This window comes from Anser brachyrhynchus (genome assembly GCF_964034855.1).
Source record: "Anser brachyrhynchus genome assembly, chromosome: 28".
Lineage (NCBI taxonomy): Eukaryota > Metazoa > Chordata > Aves > Anseriformes > Anatidae > Anser > Anser brachyrhynchus.
In genome coordinates, this window is record NC_137721.1 from 3,017,184 (window position 1) to 3,036,608 (window position 19,425).

At 54.6% G+C, this 19,425-nt stretch overlaps 4 protein-coding genes across 6 annotated transcripts; 1 reads left to right on the forward strand and 3 right to left on the reverse strand.

Annotated features, from left to right (window-relative positions):
* The first annotated feature begins 3,140 nt into the window (after window positions 1-3,140).
* On the forward strand, window positions 3,141-4,141 carry LOC308183673 (uncharacterized protein). Its single transcript, XM_080569926.1, has 2 exons — window positions 3,141-3,238; window positions 3,561-4,141. The coding sequence occupies exon 2, from the start codon at window positions 3,580-3,582 to the stop codon at window positions 3,904-3,906; it is 327 nt and encodes a 108-aa protein (XP_080426052.1). The 5' UTR covers window positions 3,141-3,238; window positions 3,561-3,579; the 3' UTR covers window positions 3,907-4,141.
* Window positions 4,142-4,492: 351 nt separating this feature from the next.
* On the reverse strand, window positions 4,493-7,337 carry LOC308183674 (uncharacterized protein). 3 transcript variants are annotated; one of them, XM_080569927.1, is made up of 4 exons: window positions 7,191-7,337; window positions 6,633-6,788; window positions 6,051-6,186; window positions 4,493-5,635 (listed from the first exon to the last, which is right to left on the reverse strand). In XM_080569927.1, exons 1-3 carry the CDS (start codon window positions 7,203-7,205, stop codon window positions 6,082-6,084), a joined length of 276 nt encoding a protein of 91 aa, XP_080426053.1. In that variant the 5' UTR covers window positions 7,206-7,337; the 3' UTR covers window positions 4,493-5,635; window positions 6,051-6,081. The 3 variants fall into 3 exon arrangements, with proteins under 3 accessions (XP_080426053.1, XP_080426054.1, XP_080426055.1); XM_080569928.1 differs by having other exon boundaries at window positions 7,200-7,335; XM_080569929.1 differs by lacking the exon at window positions 7,191-7,337 and adding an exon at window positions 6,937-7,087.
* Window positions 7,338-11,714: 4,377 nt separating this feature from the next.
* Window positions 11,715-13,640, reverse strand: LOC308183819 (protein MRP-126-like). Its single transcript, XM_080570245.1, has 3 exons — window positions 13,484-13,640; window positions 12,766-12,924; window positions 11,715-12,077 (listed from the first exon to the last, which is right to left on the reverse strand). Exons 1-3 carry the CDS (start codon window positions 13,586-13,588, stop codon window positions 11,880-11,882), a joined length of 462 nt encoding a protein of 153 aa, XP_080426371.1. The 5' UTR covers window positions 13,589-13,640; the 3' UTR covers window positions 11,715-11,879.
* A 2,508-nt stretch (window positions 13,641-16,148) lies between these two features.
* LOC308183911 (protein S100-A8-like) lies at window positions 16,149-17,783 on the reverse strand. Its single transcript, XM_080570475.1, has 3 exons — window positions 17,698-17,783; window positions 16,796-17,009; window positions 16,149-16,436 (listed from the first exon to the last, which is right to left on the reverse strand). Exons 2-3 carry the CDS (start codon window positions 16,988-16,990, stop codon window positions 16,272-16,274), a joined length of 360 nt encoding a protein of 119 aa, XP_080426601.1. The 5' UTR covers window positions 16,991-17,009; window positions 17,698-17,783; the 3' UTR covers window positions 16,149-16,271.
* Between the last annotated feature and the right edge of the window lie 1,642 nt (window positions 17,784-19,425).

The following is a 19,425-nucleotide window of genomic DNA, read 5'->3' on the forward strand; positions in this document are numbered from 1 at the left end:
CATGACTGTGAAACATGTGCTGCAATCAAGCAAGCCAAACGGTCAAAACCTCTTTGGTATGGAGGACGATGGCTGAAATATAAATATGGAGAGGCCTGGCAGATTGATTACATCACACTCCCTCAAACCCGCAACGGCAAGCGCCACGTACTTACAATGGTGGAAGCAACCACCGGATGGCTGGAAACATATCCTGTGCCCCATGCCACCGCCCGGAACACTATCCTGGGCCTTGAAAAGCAAGTCTTATGGCGACATGGCACCCCAGAGAGAATTGAGTCAGACAACGGGACTCATTTCCGAAACAACCTTATAGACACTTGGGCCAAAGAACATGGTATTGAGTGGGTGTATCACATCCCCTATCATGCACCAGCCTCTGGAAAAGTTGAACGATACAATGGACTGTTGAAGACTACACTGAAAGCAATGGGTGCTGGGACATTCAAAAATTGGGATACACATTTGGCAAAGGCCACCTGGTTAGTCAATACCAGGGGATCTGCCAACCGAGCTGGACCTGCCCAATCAAACCTGTTACGCACTGTAGAAGGGGATAAAGTTCCTGTAGTGCACGTAAGAAACATGCTGGGTAAAACAGTCTGGGCTACTCCTGCCTCAGGAAAAGGCAAACCCATTCGTGGAATTGCTTTTGCTCAGGGACCTGGATGCACTTGGTGGGTAATGCAAAAGAATGGGGAGGTCCGGTGTGTACCTCAAGGGGATTTGATACTGGGTGAGAATAGCCCATGAGTTGAATTGTAGTATGTTAATTATTATATAATAATGTATGTCATCACTACCATGATTGCTATATATCATAGATGAAAATGGTGATTAATTAGAATGTATTGGACAGAGTGTAACCTGAGCATGACATAAATGGTATGGAATAAGGGGTGGATATCTGTCCTGGTTCCAGTTAGAACAGAGTTAAGTAGCTCATAGTAGCTGGTAGGGTGCTATGTTTTGGATTAGGATGAGAAGAGCGCTGATAACATGCTGATGTTTTAATTGTTGCAGAGCAGTGTTTACACCAGGCCAAGGACTTTTCGGCTTCTTGCTCTGTCCTGCCAGCGAGCAGGCTGGGGGTGCAGCAGGAGCTGGGAGGGGACAGACCCAGGACAGCTGACCCAAATTGGCCAAAGGGGTATTCCATACCATCTGACGTCATGCTAAACAATATATAGGGGTGGCTGGCCGGGGTGGGGGGGCCGGCTGCTCGGGAATAGGCTGGGCATCGGTCAGCGGGTGGTGAGCAATTGCATTGTGCATCACTTGTTTTCTTACACATTATTATTGTTAATACTATTACCATTATCACTATTATTATTATTATTGTTATTATTATTTTCCTGTCTTAATAAACTGTCTTTATCTCAACTCACAGGCTTCACTTTCCCGTTTCTCTCCCCCCATCCCAGAGAGGGAGGGGGGAGGGTGAGCGAACGGCTGTGTGGTGTTTAGCTGCCAGCCGGGTTAAACCACAACACAATCTCAGCCACCGGTTTCTATATGAATTTTTATGACATCAGTGGAAGCCAGCACAGTAAACACCAGCTGCATTTCGTGCTTGGCAAGGCTGCAGGAGAGCTTTGCAACCCTCCCACCCGCGGACCCCTCAGATAAGAAGAGGCAGGCTCCATGGCAGGGCAGGAGACAGAAGGTGCACAGCTCAGGAACCCAAAATATTGGATATGAGCCGCTCACATCCTATGGAGCCCTGCTGCCCCATTGGGAGGCTTCATCCCATTGTCACCATGCTGCTCCAGCAGGGCCACGTGTGGGACACAGGGGCCACCAGCAGGCATTTGCGTGAAGACAGACGGGAGCCACCCAACAGCTCCCAGGAGGAGCACAAAGGAGTTAATTTTGGTGCCACTAACGGTGTGGAATGCAATGAAATGGGAGCAGTGGATGTGTTTTTTGGGAAGGACATCAGCTTTCAGCACAAGCATTCCAAGCCCTGGTACCTCATCCCCACTGCAACATTTCTCCGGGGCAGCAAGGGGAACCTCGGTGCCTCTTTGTGTGGTTCCCAGCGTTGTCTCCTGGGCCTCAGGCTTTTTCTTGGGTTCATCCTGTAGACAAGGAGCTGCCTGTGGCCTTTACAGTGACTCTTTGGGGTGATGAAGGGCCTTTCAGCCAGGACAAGACATGCAGAAGAGCCATCTGAAGACCTCCACCTTTGTGCCAGAAGACAGACGATGAAGCACGGAACACCGGATAAGTCTTTACATTTCTCAGTATTTCCCAACCCTGTCATTAAGATGATGGAAATAGTCTTTGTCAATAAAGTATTCAGGGACTGTGTTTTCAGATGCCTGTGCATGAACCTGTGACTACACAGCAGGGCTCTCAAGGCTTTCAGTCAGCCCCAAGAGCATCTTCTGGCTCCTCAGGTGCCTTTTGGGGAAAATTCCCACTCTTTAGGTCAAGGAGAAAAGCTAGAAAGTCCCTGACAAAGACCTGAGACACTTCTCTAGAGGAAGCCCAGGGGGGATTGAGGAAGAAATAGAACTTAAGGAGGAAAATTTTCAGCATGAGGGCGGTGAGACCCTGGACCAAGATGCCCAGAGAAGTCATGGATTCCCCCATCATCGGACATATCCCAAGTTGGGTTGGACAGGGCTTTGAGCAACCTGTCCAGGTGAAAGATGGCCCTGCCTGCAGCATGAGGTTGGTCTCGATATTCTTTAAGGGTCCCTTCCAACCCAAACCATCCCATGATTCTGTGACTTTGTCCTGGCTACACTCATGGCTTTTTTTGCCTCAAGCACCTAATGGAGAAGAGTGTGCAACTCCACACTCCTTTGTGCCTGGATTATTTCTGGGTTTATCCATTGCCAGCTCAATAGCAGGGATTAGACTCCGAGAGCAGAGCCTCATAGGACGGGGCTATAATTACGCCTGGATTTGGTTTAACAAAACAAACCCCAAACAGACGAGACTTTGGAAACCCAGGCACCCACGGGTTTCCCTATTAAGAGCAGGTGAGGCTGCCAATTAGATACTTATGTGGCACAGGAAACAGATAACAAAGGAATGATAGCCACCTCTAATGAGTCAGGTGAGCAATGTAAACAGAGGGTGGTTTGGTGGGGATTGAGTATTAAATTAATGGATCGCCGTGACAGAGAGCTGTCTCATTTCCGGGGAAAGGGATCTGAGATCTCTATAAAACTGCCCCTGCCCCGGAGATCTTCATTTCCTCCTTTCGCCTTCTTCTCAAGCTCAGGTAAGTCTGGCAACATGGATTTTCCTTCTCTGGGAAAGCGTCTTCCACCGAGGGATGCAGAGAATGGGTTTAAAGCAAACTCCACTGCTGGGGACTTGGGGATGCTCCAGGGTGGTGGAGTAAAGGGAAGAAAGGGACAGCCAGCTGATGGCATCCTTTATGGGTGGATGCAGGGCACTGCTCCAGAACCGGAGCTTTCCTGGGGGGTCCACAGCTCCTGTGGTGCCAGGGGTGGGATGGCAACCAGGGCGGGCATGGGGACCCCCAGGGCAACAGGGGCACTGGGACTCGTAGCAGCTCTGACAGCCCCTCTCTCCTGCAGGCCACCCCAGCACATAAGGATGTGCTCCCGCCAGGAGAAGGACCACTGCCACAAGCAGGAGCGCTACGTCCAACAGAGCAGCGGTTGCTGCCACAGCTCTGGTGGTGGCTGCCACAGCTCTGGCGGTGGTGGCTGTCACAGCTCTGGTGGCGGTGGCGGCTGTCACAGCTCCGGCGGCGGTGGCGGCTGTCACAGCTCTGGCGGTGGCGGCTGTCACAGCTCCGGTGGCGGTGGCTGTCACAGCTCCGGTGGCTCCAGCTGCCACGGGAAGCCGCAGGTGGTGTACCACCAGCAGCAGCAGCAGCAGCAGCAGGTCCACCAGCTGCCCTCGCAGAAGCTGAAGTGATGGAGCATCCTGTGCGGCCCCACTGCGGCAGCAGAGCCCACGCACAGACCAGTTCCGTGCGGCCTCCCCGAAGCTCTGCACGCCCTGGGGCACCCAGCTGCAGCCCCCCAGCTCTGACCCCCAGCTACAGCTGCCTGGGATGGGCATCGCTCCTGCTTCCCTGCCGCCTGAGCCACCAGGCTCTGCCTTGGCCCCAGGAGGTGCCAGCAACCCAATAAAGCATCACATTCTCACATCTCTCTCGTCTCAGCGTTTCCTTAAGCTCCTTGTCCTTATTTTCCAATCATGCTTATTCCATATATGCCTCTCTCGCTTTCAACCCTTGTGATACTCTGACCACACTTGGTATGGATCATCCCTGGGCACTCAGCCCTGCTCTCCTCCACCAACTGGATCCCAGGTGATGGAGAAAACCCCAAAACCTCTCCACATCCTTCAGGAATGCCCAGCCCTGGGTTCCACTGGTGCCCCCACATCCCCAGGGCTTTGCATTCTTTTCCCAACCCATGGGGCCACCGACTTCAACAGCTTTTTAGATGCAGCCCTGAGCTGGTGATCACCGGCTGGCTCACAGCAATCAGGCAGGTTTTGTGTTGTATAGGTTTTATTACTTTTTTTAATGGTATCACAATATTTATATGAGAAAGACAAAAATAAGCCCGAAACGCTTTTAGATATTTACAGTACAGTTAAGGCAGCTGATGTAGCAACTCATTCAGACAGGCAGCAGCTGAAGGACTGGATCCTGCTCACATCAGCTTGAGGGAAATATATCACTGCAGCAAACATCCATCCTCGTGGTTAAGTGACCATGAAGTGAATCCTTATCTCTGACTTTGCTCTCTGGCTTTCCAAAACTTATAGACGAGGACAGGAATATCACACACCTGACAGCTATCTGCAATATCTTTTTCCACTGGAGCTTGGGGTTTTCAGCATCCCCTCCTTGCTATTAAAGCAGCTTTGTTCTATTGGTTTCTGTATCAGGAGCAAAGCCTTAATCAAGAATGGATGAGGAAAAGATCTCCATTCCTCATCCTCTGATCACTCACTGTCAGCAGCATTTCTTTGTGCATCTCTCTGCTCATTACACAAAGACATGGGTAAAAGCTTTCCTAAAATTAAAAAATAAAAATAATAAAAAAGAATGCTGGGGTTCTCTTTTTTTTCAATGGAAAAGGAAAACAACACACTGGCTGAGCTGTATTTATGGGACCAAAACTTCTCCGAAGTGCTGAGGTACGTTTCTGTCTCCCTCAAACCCGTGGGAATTTTGTTGTTGACTTCAAATCAGCCAGAGATGAACTACCAACCACAGACCTTTAATTTTCCCCAAATAATTTTCTCTCTTTATTCATTATTACTGGACAGCCTGAGTCAACTAATTGCATAATTCATTCCAGCCTTTCTGAGCAGCGATTTTTCACTTTCTACCCATTAAAACCAAAGGAGCTGGCAGAGGACAGGGTTCATACATCAGCCCTGGTTTTGCTGCTGCATTTATGTGAAGAAAACAGCAAATCTGTCCCCGGCCCCCCAGATCTTCAAGCTGCATTTGCAAAGCACCCCAAAGAGACGCCCATGGAGCATCGGGACAAAAGAAATAGGAAACCCAGGGTTATTTTTGCCTCATGGAGGTAATACATAGAGTGGGGCACCGTCCTCACATCCCCCCCACCGTGCGATCACACTGTGGTCTGTCCTTCGCCCACAGGGGAATTCGAGGATCCTGCAGGAGAGGGGAGAAAACACCATGGGGCAGCTGCCCCCAAGCATCCCAAAGCCCCATTAAAAGCTGGCAGCCCCCCCAGATGCCGTCTCCCTGCCAGTCGCCCTGGGCAGCTGCAATGCTTTGCATGGAGCTTGCACCCAATTAGCACTGTGTGATTTTATTGGAGTTATTAGAGTTGATTAAACACTCCCCATGGGAGCTGGATGCACAGCTCCTTGCTCTATCCCATCCCATCCCATCCCATCCCATCCCATCCTCCCCGATGGGTTGTGTTTGCTGGGCAAAGGAGGGTGGGCAAAGCAGACATGGGGCACCTTGGAGTGACGCCAGTCCTCAGGACGGATCTGTCCGTGCAGGTTAAGGCAATGCAAATGCCATTTGGGATCATTGTGTGCTTGCTGCCCTCCCTTACCTCCTCATCTCCGTGGCCCAGGAGCAGCCCCTCAGTACACACAGGCTTTGGCAGAGCCCCTCTCCTTCTTGTTCATGGGCTCGGTGTCCGAATCTAGCGGGCTGCCGATGTAGCGGTACTTGCTGGTGGGGGACCTCTGGGAGGAAAGGAGACCCTCAGAGCGTCCCCAGGGGGAATCAAGGGCTGCTCCCCTCGTCGCGAGGGCAATGCAACACAAAGGGCGGTCACAGCAGAGGCTGCACAAGGTCTGGAGCTAACATTTCATAGCATGGGAGAAATACCTGGCTGGTGTTTTGGGAAGGCACAGCAGGGACACAACATCCTGGGGACCAGGCACCCCTTCCTTGCCCTCCCCGTCCCAGGAGGATGGGGACAGCAGAAACTGCATGGGGGCTTTGCTGCCTTGCAATACAGCCCTGAGGAAAGCACCCGTGGCACTAAACCCCAGGAAAATCAATGACCAGAGAAATCCAGCTGTAATCCTGGATGTGGTGTGGGTGTTCCATGACCCCCTGGCCACCCTCAGATGTCACCCCGGCACCTCTCCCACTCATCGCTGCACCCTCGATCCCATGCAGTTACCTTGACAGGAGCAAACTCCTGCTGGATCAGCTTCTTGAACTCGCTCCTGCTGAAGGACTCAGACTTCTTCCCCTTCCTGGCATTTCCGTGGTAGCTGTCCATCATGTCAGTGATGGCTTTGATCAGCCTGGACATGTTGGAAGGATGCTGCCAGTCCTGGTGAGGAGAAAAGCATGAGGACACAGTAAGGTGGCTCTGCCTACAGGAAAACCCTGGCCTTCCCTTCCAAAAACTCAAAACTCAAAATGAAACATCCCTTGGCAGCTGGGCTGCCCCTCGCCCTGGCTGCTGTCAGGACTTTCACCTTAATTCACTTTGTTTCTTCCCTTTCCTACTTCCTTAAATTCAAAGGAGCTGCATCCCCGCAGCCACCCCAGGCACTTGTTGGGAGGAATGAATCAGCTCCTGAAGCTGCGCTCGGGGCAGGGCAGAGGGAGGCAGGGCAGCGTATGCTGTGCTTGTGTCTTTAGTCCCTGCTGCCCCGAGCCCTGCAGGAAGAACAGCCCTGGAAACATAAAAAGCTCATTTTGAGTACAAAAAGGAACGGCCCAGACTCACCCCACTCACCCGCATCCACCAGCCGACGGGCGCAGGTCGCACTGGCAGCAGCCGCTGGCTGCGAGCTCCTGGTGGGGAGGAGTGGGTGGAGGGCGAGGATTTCCCCCGGTCTGTCCTGTTCTGCCTCCCCGCATCGCTGCACTTCCCAGGGAGCCTCCCTCGTCCTCCTGCCTGCCGAGGATGTTTACCTGGGAAAGCCAAATGTAGGTCAGCGCGCGGAGCCGCTCGCCGCGGGCACGGCTCAGGGCGCCAAGCATGGGCTTTGCCGGTGGCAGGAGGCCGCAGGAATCTGCTCGAAAATATTTCTAACAGGGGATTTTTTCTTCATTTTTGAAAGTCTGCATTTAGCTGCCCATAAAGTGTTTTGTTTTTTTTTTTTTAATTTTAGAATCACAGTGATTTGGGACTTCATGGGGTTCTGCAGTGCTAAAGCCTTGAAAAAGTCATAGAGAAAATAAGGTTTTGCAGAAAATGTGGGATTAATCTTATTTTCGAGGCTGTTCCATCTGCCTGATATGTCCTGACAGAGAGCCCAGGCTACGTTCAGAGCCTTGCCATCAGCACCTGAGCTGTGGTTTCTTCTGCAAGGAAGGAGAAAGAGGACCATGCTGTCTGCTTGATGGCAGTGTGGGGACACCCTGAGTGATGCCACTCCTGGGTGCCCATGGGTCTGGATATGAGCTCCCTCCCCTGAGAAAGCCACTTGGTGGCTGCTGGGGACAGAGCATGGCACAGGGCTGGGGACAGACGGACGCAGCGAGGTGGCTGGGACAGGACGCCTGAATCCCCGTGTGGTCTCGGGAAAGCCGAAGCCCGCAGGTTGCGCACCGGGACAGGGCTGTCAGGAGCCCTCCCTGCGTGCAGGGTGTGCCAGCTTTCAGCTAGATCGCCAGATCTGGTCGGAAGCCAGGTGAGATCACGCTCTGCATCAGCCTTCCCAGGCGGCGTGTTTGGGAGAGGAGGGGTTGCTGGAGCCATCCTCGGCCGCCCACGTGTCGCTGCCGATACCGCCAGCACGGCACAAGGCACCTCTGCAATTAAGTGGGTTGGAAACAAGATGCAGAGCATGGTCTGGAGCTAAATTTTGCCCTGCAAGTTGCTGCAGGCCCTCTGCAAAGCAAAGGCTGCCTGGCACACGGCTGATTTTGGTGCAAATCGGAGCAGCCCACAGGTTGCTTGTGGTCCCTGGGAGCTGGAGCTCTTGGAGGAGCCTTGGGTCGGGATGGGGCAAGGAGCAAGGCTTCGGGGCTGGCCCCGCAGCTGGGCACGGAGCAGGGGGTGCTGGAGGGGTGGCCTAACACTGCGGTGCGGCAGGACATGTTTGTGGAGGAGGACGGGAGGCAACGCATGGCAATGGCACCTCCACTTGCCGCGCTCCTCCCTCCACCCCAATTAGCGCACATCCGCCCTGGGAACGGAGGGAATTAGGAGGAAAATTGCTCTGAATCACTCCAAGCCATTCCCTTCCACCGGTTCCTCCCTCCCAGCCAGCTGCCACCACCGAGCCATCCCGCGGTGGCACGTCCCCACCCAGAGCAGTGTCAGCAGCACCTGAGCCCCCCGCCGGGCCGGCTCCGCTGGGCTATGGGCGCGGGTCAGATCCTGGCCACAGCTCTCGCTGGCACCCCAGGACCAACCAGTTTTACCCTGTCACGGCTCATCCCTCATCCCTTTGGTGGGAGGAGAGGCTGAGAGCTGGGGCTGCTCAGCCTGGAGGTGAAGATCTCAACCACATCCAGGGCCAGGACAAGAGGGTTTTTTGAGCACCAGGAAACAATTCTGTACTGACTGGGGACTGAGCGCGGGTTGCCCAGAGAGGCTGTGGAGTCTCCTCCTTGGAGATCTTCAAAAGCTTCTGCACGTGGTGCTGAGCACCCTGCTCTGGGTGGCCCTGCTTGAGCAGGGGTTGGACCCGAGGGGTCCCTTCCCACTGAAGATCTGAGGGAACCCGAGGCCCCTTCCCACCTCAGCCAGGCTGCGGTTCTGCGTTGGGCAGAGGGGTCCATGGTGGGCAGAGCAGGGGGCAGGGGGATGTTACTGCTGTGCCACATCTCCTGGTTACAGGGTCGTTCATAAAGCCCGGCCCTGCAGGCTGCAGCCCCTTTTCTCCAGCCTGGGAGCTCTGGGAGAGGTCTGCAGCATGAGGAGACGGCTGGGATACCTTGAGGGCATTTTTATGGGACAGGGAGTATGACAAATAGGAGAGAGAGAGTCCTCAGGTGTGGGCTGGGCTGGGCCATTTAGCAACATATGAATGCAAAACACTGGCAAACTCAAGGAGGGGGCTGTGGGGTACAGCCCCCGAGCAGGGAAGGGGGAGCTGGGGTTGGCATTTACCTGCAGCCACCATTTACCTGCTGCTTGCGGTGCTTCTCCTGCTGCTGCCTGCCGTGGGACACAGGTGAGGATCGCTGATGTGACCGTGCTGGGGAAGAAGCCAGCCCGTGCTGGTGTCACTGCGCAGCGACTTGAGCAGGGGCAGCACAAGAGGAGCGCTGTGGGTGGCTGCAAACTGCTGCACGTCCCGGTGCCCCCCAGCTCAGCCCAGAAATTCAGTTTTTCTTTCAGACGCGTGGAGGAGAATAATAAGCGTACTCGCCGCAGCAGCGCTGGTGCGGTAGGAGCAGGGTGCGATGAGCGCTGCCTTCGTTGGCGGTGGCCCTGCCACCAGGTGGCAGCCGGAGCCTGTCCCAAACCTCCCGGCCTCGGTATCCGGAGGCCAAATCCTTTCCTACAACCTGGGGCTGGATGCGAGGAGGCAGGGGCTGTCCCTCCAGCCCGCATTCTCCTGCTGCTTGCTGCTGCTCCCGGAGCAGTGGGGCTGCAGGGGCTCAGGTACTGTCCCCATCCCCAAAAGGACCATGACCACGTCCCACGGGCAGCAGCGCACCCAAAGCTGCTGAGCTGCTCAGCCTGACTGCATATTCCTGCCGTATGGGATACGGGATTGTCGGGGTGTATCCAACACATTCCTTGCATTGCTTTGGTCTTTTCTCTTTTTGGGACCTGGGAGCTCTTGGAGAGTGATGGGATGTGTACGGGTTTGGGGTCCGCTCAGCTACTACAGAAGGAGCCAGCCATCTCCTCTGCTTGCTTGCAGCCCTGCTTTGGTGCCCTGGTCCCACTGTGCTGAGAGCAGGATGTGGCTCGTGCTTCATCTCCTCTGCCATGGTCTGACAGCCCCAGCAGGTGACACAAGAGGAGTCCCGCACCCCGGCCGTCAGGGCAGCATGAAGTCCCGCTGCGTTGGCAAATATCCTCTTGCATCAGCAGTGGTTCCTGGTAGAAGGGACGAGGATGGCCCTTGGGTGCCTCCAGCACCCAGATTTGTGCGCTTGGACTTGGCACAGGGAGAGCCCCTTGCTGCAGAGCACCCACTGGAAGGGTGCTGAGCTCCTGGGGAGTTGAGCTGCTGCAGGATAGGACCCTAACAGCTTGTCCCACAATGGGCATGTCCTCATGGGACTGCTCTGCTCTCGGGTACGATGTGCTTCTGCCCTTGCAGGGTGGTGGCAGTGAACCTGCTCTGCTCTCTCCCTGCTGTGGAGACACAGAAATGCTGTAGGATGGGGGTGCATGACCCAGCCTGGGGTGCAAGACCCATTTTGGGGTGCAGGATCTAGCTCCAGCTGGGACACGCCACCCTATGCAGGCCCCCAGGCAGAGCTGAGCAGAACCTGTGTTCACTCCAGCAGATTTTACCTTGTAGGAAGGTGTTTGACATATTTCAAATGTCAAAATCAACTCTAAAGGAAGCTGAAGCAACCTGGCCGGCGGCAGTGAAGCAAACTTGTGGCAGTCTTGTGTTAGCCAGGGGGCTTGCTTCAGTGCCGCTGCTTTTGGGAAGCTTGTGGCCAGTTTCTTCACTGAGCAGGGCAATTTCAGGGGTTTGACTCACCCTTAGGAAATCACTACTGTTCCTTTTTTCCCCTCTAAAAGGCACATGCAAATCAGTAGCTGGGCTCTGTGCATTCGTGATGTGAAGCTGCACGGAGGCACCGCGGGCATTTCCAGCCCCTGAGAGCAGCTTTTCAGAGCAGACCTCCTGATGCAAACCCCGGATGCTCGGAGAAACGTGTTGGGGTTGTTCTCAGTTCTTGTCCACGTGAAACCCAGCACCCCGACCTCGCTGCTGTCAGTGGCACCCTGGCATGAAAACGCAATGCATCCATCACCCAGCCCCATGCCAGGGCCACGCAGAGCAAAAGTGCCCTACAAGGGTGTTCCTCCAGCTCTGTCACCCACCACTGCAGCTGAGTCCTAGGGGACATGAAGAGCACTTCCAGGCCAAAATGGACTTTTTAGGTGGAAATGCAGAGATCTTACAGATTGTGCTGTCTGTCTGGGCCTATGGAGGACACCACAAGGGGTACACCACTGCAGTGAGCCCTGCTGTCCCCAGAAGGCCACATCGCCTTAGGAACCTGCAGCCAAAGCCAAATTTCAAAACCTCAAAGTCAAATTTCCTGGTTTGAAGCCCCGCTGGGGGTGAGCAAGATGATAAAACTCAGGCAGAAACAGAAGAACTTTGACAGCCTCAGGGCAAATCTTTATTTGGCAGCAAAACCATCCAACTTGAAGGGAGGGAGGCAGGCAGAGAGGAACGGAGAGGGGGAGCAGAGGGGTGGAGGGGAGAATCCAGGGGAGAAGCACAGGGTGGGAGCCCTCGGCCACAGAGCACAGCTCGCTTCAGTGGTTGTGCTGGTGCTGGTGCTGCTGCTGGTGCTGCTGGTGGTGCAGCTTGTCCTCGCAGAAGTGGAGGTGCTCGTGGGTGGCGACAGTCACCCGGATGATCAGGAGCATCACCTCGCCGAAACTCAGCTGCTCGTCCTTGTTGGTGTCAAGGTCCTTGAAGATTTGGTCGATGGAGACCTGGTTTTTCACATGCTGCAAGGAAGGAGCTGGGGTGAGGACAAAGTCCCACCAGTCACAGTTCAGAGGTCCCCCCAGCCTCGCTGGGACTCTCCTGGGGTCTCCAACAGCCCAGCCCAGTGCTTGGCTCCATCCCTGTGCCATCAGGAGCTGCTTTGGGTGCAGCAATGACACCCACTGCAGCAAAGCAATGGGAGAGCAGGAGGCTAACATCGCTGCAGGAACACTGTGCAACGAGGAGGCCAGTGAAGGCGGTGGAGTTTTGTCGCCACTAGCTGCTTTCGTAGCATGTCAGACTAGAAACACTTACTTTCTGCCTTAGCAGAGTGAGTTATGGAAAAACGGGTGTTTGGGTTTGTATTTCTGATACCACCCTGAGATGGCAAAGGAGCTGTTGGGCAACGGGGTTCTGATTTTTGCAGATGAGGTAATGAGGATAAATGTTCAGCTGCGGGTACACCTGAGCCGAGGTGGGTTTCCTTCTGTCTTTACGGCATCTCATGGAGCATGCGGGGAAGTGGCAGGTGGAAGGGAATGGTCTGGGCAGAAGGAGTTGGAGCAGGAGAAGAGAGCAGGAGGGAGCTGTTGGGATGAATCTGGTCCCTGGGGGCATTTGGGCTGGTAAAGACCAGTGGGGCAATGGGGTCCAACCCAGTTTCCTCCCCACGCTGGGCAGGAGAAGCCCTGCTTTGGCTCCGCTCACCTTCAGGTAGTTCACAAGCTGCTTCTCAATCAAGAGCTTCAGCTCCTTCCTGGTCAGGGTGTCCTTGTCCCCCTCCCGTCTCGAGTACTGGTGGAAGACATCGATGATGACATCTATGGACTTCTCCAGCTCGGAGAGCGGTCCCTGGGTCTGGCAGCCCTGGAAGAGAAACAAATAGCTGAGTAACGTCAGGGGCCACAAAATGCATCTGATGCCCACCAGCAGGCTCCCCTACAGCCAGCTGCCTTGCACCAGGTGAGGATGCAGCCTGGCTTGCAGTCAGTCTGTTTTCAGGCTAAATTTGAGCTGTTTGGGTTTGCGCTCATCTAGCACAAGCTGAGGGAGTCTGAAGGGGGCTGCAGCCTCTCTTTGTTTCAGCTCTGGGATGTGCGACCAAGAATATCTGAAAGCTGTATTTTTTTCCCCAGAATGTTCCTCTGCAAGGCAGGTGCTGCTGGAGCAAGGCTCCCCAAAAGCCCCTGTGGAGATGTAGGCGCTGAGCATGAGATCTGACATCCACGAGCCCCCTCGGTGGTCAGGCCATGCTGCAAGAAGTCTTTTCCACGAGAGACTTCTCGTGGTCATGCCCAGATGAGCCCCGATGGAAGCTGTCACCCTCAGCCAGGACTTGTGGTGGGTCCCTGCACCTCCAGTGGCCCGACCTGCACCTGGAAAAGAGCACGGAGACCTTCAAAGCCCACAACACCCTTAGACTTGCCTTGCTCATGTTGACGAAGCAGCGAGACCGTCCTGGGTTGACCTGTGGCCGGGCTGGAGCGAGGCACCTCTTATAGCCTGTCTGCCTGCGCTGCCCCCCCCCCATTGTGAAATGTCCGTTTCATCCAATTCCAGTCCATCGTCATGACATACTCATGTTGCTTAAGGCTCAGGGGTAGTTCCTTAAAAGGGGGCTCTGCGGCTTTTCCTGTAATGTTGGTGTGTCATGTTCTCTATGTGGCAGGGAGGTGGCCAGGGCACGGCCGTGTCCCCCAAGCCGTGTCCCCATGGCTATCAGGGCTGTCATTTCCCATTGACTCTTGACAAGTCCATCTCCCTTGCTTGCTTCCCTCCGACCTGTTTTACTCCCCTCTGTGGAGCTGTTCTGCTGTGCCACAAGGCAAAAGGGACCCCCGGCATCACATCTGCCCTTTTCCAACAAGCCTCGCAGCATCCCTGCCCTGGTGCACCCAGAAGCATCCCCAATGTGACCAGGATTGCCTGTGTGACATGGGGACAGAGCTGTGCACCAGCACCGGGGACCATCCCCTGCCTGCAGCAAGCACCTATTCTTGAAAGGTAAATAACATGGGGCGGCTTCCCAACCTGGTGTGACTCCAGGAGCTTTGTTTCAGCTCTGCAGGTCAGCCAGAGCCCGTGCCCGAGGCGGTTCCCCCACCTGCGGTATGCTCCAAGCCCCAGGGACGGGGTGGGGCTAAAAGGTGTATTTTTGTGTTTTTAAATCCATGTCCTCCCTTTGTGTCATTTTATTTTGTTGTTTCTTGGTGCAGCGGAGACTGGGCGCAGGCGCATCGGCTCAGAGCAGCGAAGAGCAGGAGCAAAACAAGATTTTCCAGTGCTGCTTTATTAAAATCCCCTCCCTGCTGATTCAGCAGGTTTGTTTGGGGATTTGTTCAACCTGCCAAACGTGATGCTAATCTGAGGCACCAAGTGCAGGCCAAAACAGGACAGAGGAGCTCAAGATGAGTGGCCGTGGGACAGCACTGTGCAGGGAGCATCTGGGGGGCATAGCCCCGAGCCCCTGCCCTCACTGCTGGGGATGCTCCGCATTTCACAACAGGGGAGATCCGTGATGCACGAAACAGCTGAGGAAGGGCCAGGGTGTTTCACAACGGGGTGCTGGGGACCATCAGCTCAGTTGCAGAATTTTGTAGCAATTTCACGAAACTGAGCTTTTGGCTATTTTATCATCCTGGAGGTGGACAGGGCAAGGATGGACATAGGGCATGGCATGGGCCAGGGGTTTCAGAGCAGGGAGAGTAGCCAGATGTTTGGTTGTGCCCACCAGGCAGCAGCAACGAGCCCCCAGGAGCAGCATTTACCATTTAAATTCAAACACAGCCCTTAAAACGGCAGGGGAACCTGGGTACCACTCAGGGTCACGGGAATGTGTTGGCACAACTCCTGACCCGGCTCTGCAGGTCTCTCCTTGCAGGAGGAGCCTTCCAGCCCGGCCGTGCCCGCGGGCCATGCCAAAGCAGCTGCAGCGAGCTGCAATCCTGACCCCAAGGCCACCAGGGTTGAGCAAGCATTCGCTTGCTGGAGCGGCGAAGGGGAAGGAGAGGGATGCAGGCATCGCACGACACGGAAAATCTGGTTCCAGGTGACCAGGACTGGTTGTGTCTCGAGGAGCTGAGCCTTCACCGGGCACCCTGCACTTGGCAGCATTTGCAAAAGTGCTTTCAAAATACAGGTTTACGAGTAGGGAGAAGCAAAGGGCAGGCAGCTGGCTGAGGGCACGGCAGGGTTCGTCGCTGTGAGGTGCACTGCAGTTTACAACAGGCATTAGCCTGAGATCCGGGTAGGGAATAGGTTCTTGTTGCTAGATGTGGTTTTAGCTCGGGGAAATCAGGGGGCTTGCTCTGAGCAAGGCAGATACTTCCTGAGCAAGTAAGGGTCTGTGTGAGAGATGCCCACAACTGCAAACCCTGCTGGGGAGCAGCCCCTCGGGGCTGGGTTTTTGCAGGTCCACATGCAGGACCCTTTGGGCATCCCCAGGTGCTCAGGGCCAGGTTGAGAGGTACTGGACACAACCTGGAGCACAGGAGGCTCCCCCTGAACACCAGGAAGCACATCTGTGCTGTGCAGGTAACAGAGCCCTGGCACAGGTTGTGCAGAGAGGCTGGGGAGTCTACTCCCTGGAGACCTTCAAAGCTTTCTTTAGCTTGAGCCAAGATTTTGGCACCACACGGGGTGGGAGCTGTATATACGAATAGTGACTTCTGCCTGTGGTTTGGTTTTTTTTTCTCCTAAGAGCTCCCTGGCTTGTTCTCATTATGAGAATGTGTCCTGCTGCTGTCAGGGGTATTAATGCATTTTCCTCACCCCAGAGAAAAGCCTCCAAAGCAGCTGCTCTGTTGAAGTTTTGTGGTTCAAACAGAACAGAGCTCAGTGTCCTGCACTGGTCCTCAGGCCATTCATTCCCTCCCAGCCCTACTGGCTTGGGCCAGGCACAGAGTGATACAGCTCTTGCCTGCCTACCCACCACATCTGCCATAAATCTCTCCCCCCAGGGGTTTTTGGGGTTCCCCATTCAGGCAAGCTCTTCTCCCAGGGATGCTGCAGGACCTCGTGCTCTCTGCAGCTGGTGCCCACCCTGTCCATCCATGGGCAGTGAGTGCTGAGATAGGAAGGACTCAGTGGGCTTCAAGTGATGCTTTATTGTCTTATGAGCAATCCAAGCAGGCAGAAAGTAGACACAGCCCTATTCCTACAAGCAGCCCCTTCTGGGTCCTTCACAGGGGCCAGACACCACGGCATGTGTGATCTCAGTTGCTCTCTGGTTTACATCTGTTTTCCCCATGGATGATGCGATGGGCGTCATCAGCCACCTTGGACAAGACGATGGTGAACTCCTCAAAAGACAGCTCTTTGTCCTTGTTTAAGTCCGTCTCCTTGAAGAGCTCCTGCAGGTAGCCGGAACGGTTCCTGTTCTGCAATGGGGGACAGAGCGTGTTAGCGTGCCCCCTCCCCAGGCAGAGCTCCCACTGGTGGAAACCAAGCCAGCTACGCTCTCGCATACCCCAGGAAGCATTTGGAAGCCACGGGATCATTGAGCCCCTCTTTTGTTTTGTGGGTAAAACCCCCAGATGGACAGGATCTTGCCCCAAGCCCCCTTGGGGGCTCAGCACCCTAGTGCTAGCAGGCAGGATGAACATGGGCAGCACCCCCAGTGCACAAGCTGGGCCTGATGGACCACAGCCCCTGGGGGATGAGGGCACCCTGCTCCCACCACAGCATCCTGAGGATCAGCCCCAGCACCCCAGGAGATTCCTTCCCCAACAGCACTCACACAGGCCTCCAGGAAGGTCGGCGCCTGCTCCTTCAGCAGCGTGTTGAATTCGTTGAAGTTGAGGAGGTCGAGTTCACCCTTGCGGATGCTGTAGCGGTGGTAGACATCCACGATGGCATTCAGGGCCATCTCCAGCGTGCAGTTTCCTGGGAACTGCCGATGCCCAGGCAGGGTGGTGGCAGTGCTTGCAGACATGGCTGAGCTTTCGGGGTACCTGCTGAGAGACCCCAAAGCCATTGGAGGGGTCAGGCCCAGTCCTGGAGGGGACAGAGCCAAGCACCCCACACCATGCGCCTGGGCACCCTGAGGCTGAGCTGCACCTCACTGGTGTGTGCAAAGGACCTGCCCCATCCCACAGGGCTGGCAGCACCCAGGGGTGGTCGGCAGCCCCTCAGTGCTGAGCAGGTAATGAGAGGTTTTAGGAATCTCACTGTTTTACAGCACAGCCCAACCACATTATTAACTTTGCCCAAGAAGCGGCTTGTTCTGGCTGACCTGGAGGCATTGTTCAGGCAGGACAGACAAACCCATATATCAGCACCATGCCACCGATGGCAGGGATGGCTTTGAGTCATTAAGGTTCCGATACCAGCTCCATTACAAGCTCTGCCTGACCTCCTCCTCGTCGTCCCTTTGGACCATGGACACCAAACACAGGGAGACCCTGCTCTCAGCTGTGTGCCGCCACAAAGCAGAAACAACTATACCCCACTAAAGATGGCACAGAAATACTACTAATTTATACTAACACAAAGCCTTGCTGCAGCCAAAACCAGCCTCCCCAAAGTGGGAAGCACTGGGATAAAATAGACACAATACGAAGTATTATAGAGATGAAGTACTATACAAAATCACTTCTCCCTCGCCTTACTTGCTGCAAGAACCATTGCAATGCTACTCACCTTGTGTCCAAGGAGGGTTTGCAGAAGATGGGTCTGTTGAAGTGACCCAGGCGTCTGGGCAGCCTTTTATATGCATCTGAGACTCTCTTTCGTCAGAGATGGTGACACACCTGCTGCAAGCAACAGCTTGAATTAGCATTTCCCGCACCTGGAAATTGCAAGGTGGGAACATCTGAGCCCCTCCCCATCTCATTCCTCTGCTCACAGTTCCTGGTTGCACCCACCGGCCTTTGCAAATGCTGTCCTGTCACCCCACCATCGGCTCCAACTGGGCAAAGAATGGGGAAACCACTGGATGTACTCCCCCCACCTTGACGGAAATGCACCGTCCGCCTTGGCAGGACTTGACAAAAATTTGCAGGTTTTGCAACGTGCTGAAAATGTTTCCCTCTTTCATGCCGGTGTAGAAGAAAGATGGGATTTTCAGAGAGATGTGGATATGTTTTTAGTGTGATTGCAAACTGTTTGCTACATTATGAACTGGACAAATGCTAACAAAGATGAAAGTGTTGTCTACATTTCAATAGGTGGTTTTCCAAATTATTTTCCATTATTTTCCATTTCATATCACTTGCACCAGACCTTCCTTCTTGCTCCAGAAACCTGGTGGAGGAAACTGGGCTCAAAGCAAGGAGAAAATCCAAGGTCGTGGTCTTTGCTGTCTGGAGCATTAACTGGGATGTTTTGCAACAGCCACCCCCGTGACACTAGCAGAGCAGGTGCTAGAAGGATGAAGAGGAGACTATGAAAAGGTGTAAAGACAAGACAATAGGTTCCAGGAAGAGGGTGAGGATACGAAAACAAACGGGTCACCACTCCTGTTTGAGGGTGCTCCTCGCATGTCTCAGGAGCAGTAACGAGAACTGTTGCAGGAGGTTTATTCTGGTATCCCTGACTCACTTTATTGTTTCTTTTCTTCTCTCATTATGGCCCGTCAGCAGTCCCAAATTGCATCCTCATTCCCTAGCTGTCATTGCAAGCCACTAGCCCGGCTGGGTTTTGTCCTGTGTGTCTGCATTGTCCCCTCGGGGGCAGAGCTGTGGTTCTGAGTTCCCAACTCTTCCCCAAAACCCACAGTGATGCCCAAATGATGCCCAGGGATGCTGGCACGGAGCAGGGAGGTGAAGAGCACCCAGATGGGGGACAAGGGCTGCTCGCTGATGGCAAAACTGCAGCGTCGGAGAGCGACGACTGGTGTCATTGAGTGCACATAACCACGCAACAGCCCTGTGCTTCCTCTCCCAGCTCAGTTTCATACAGGGTGGGCTCCTGGTTCCAGTTGATGCTGGAAATACCAGAACCTCACGAGCCTGGGGATTTCCCCTTCAGTGCATGGCTCCCCACAAACACCCCAGCTCTTTTCCGCTGTGTATTTGGCCCCCAAGAGCCTGCTGTGGCTCCTAAACCTGCCGGGAGCCCAGGAGCTGTCACCCAACACTAACAAAAGTGTGAGGCTTCATCGTGTAGAGTTAAAACTGCATCCACAAAGCCCCTCTGCACTGTTCATTGTGCCAGTGCTGGGCTTGCAAGGAAAACATCAGTTGCTCTGCAGGTTGCAAAAGCAGTGCCCCCACCCGGGGTCAGCGCTGGGGGGGCTCAGCAGCACCCCGTGAGCACCCGGCCATGCTTCACCCATGGAGCATCCCGGAGCTGGGGCAAGGAGGGTCTGGGAGCACAGGGGTGAGGATGCTCTTGTGCACCCCCCTGGCTGCCCCTGCCCAGGAAACC

Coding starts and splice junctions, on each gene's coding strand:
- LOC308183819 (XM_080570245.1), bottom strand. CDS start 13,588: ATGGGGGGGGGGCAGCGCAGGCAGACAGGCTATAAGAGGTGCCTCGCT. Junction 12,925..13,483: donor GCTTCGTCAACATGAGCAAG/GCAAGTCTAAGG, acceptor TTTCTCTTCCAG/GGCTGCCAGACCCAGGGACC. Junction 12,078..12,765: donor AGCTTGTGAACTACCTGAAG/GTGAGCGGAGCC, acceptor CCTTCCTTGCAG/CATGTGAAAAACCAGGTCTC.
- LOC308183673 (XM_080569926.1), top strand. CDS start 3,580: ATGTGCTCCCGCCAGGAGAAGGACCACTGCCACAAGCAGGAGCGCTAC.
- LOC308183911 (XM_080570475.1), bottom strand. CDS start 16,990: ATGTCTGCAAGCACTGCCACCACCCTGCCTGGGCATCGGCAGTTCCCA. Junction 16,437..16,795: donor CGACCTTCCTGGAGGCCTGT/GTGAGTGCTGTT, acceptor CCCCCATTGCAG/AACAGGAACCGTTCCGGCTA.
- LOC308183674 (XM_080569927.1), bottom strand. Junction 6,187..6,632: donor AGGAGTTTGCTCCTGTCAAG/GTAACTGCATGG, acceptor CTTTCCTCCCAG/AGGTCCCCCACCAGCAAGTA.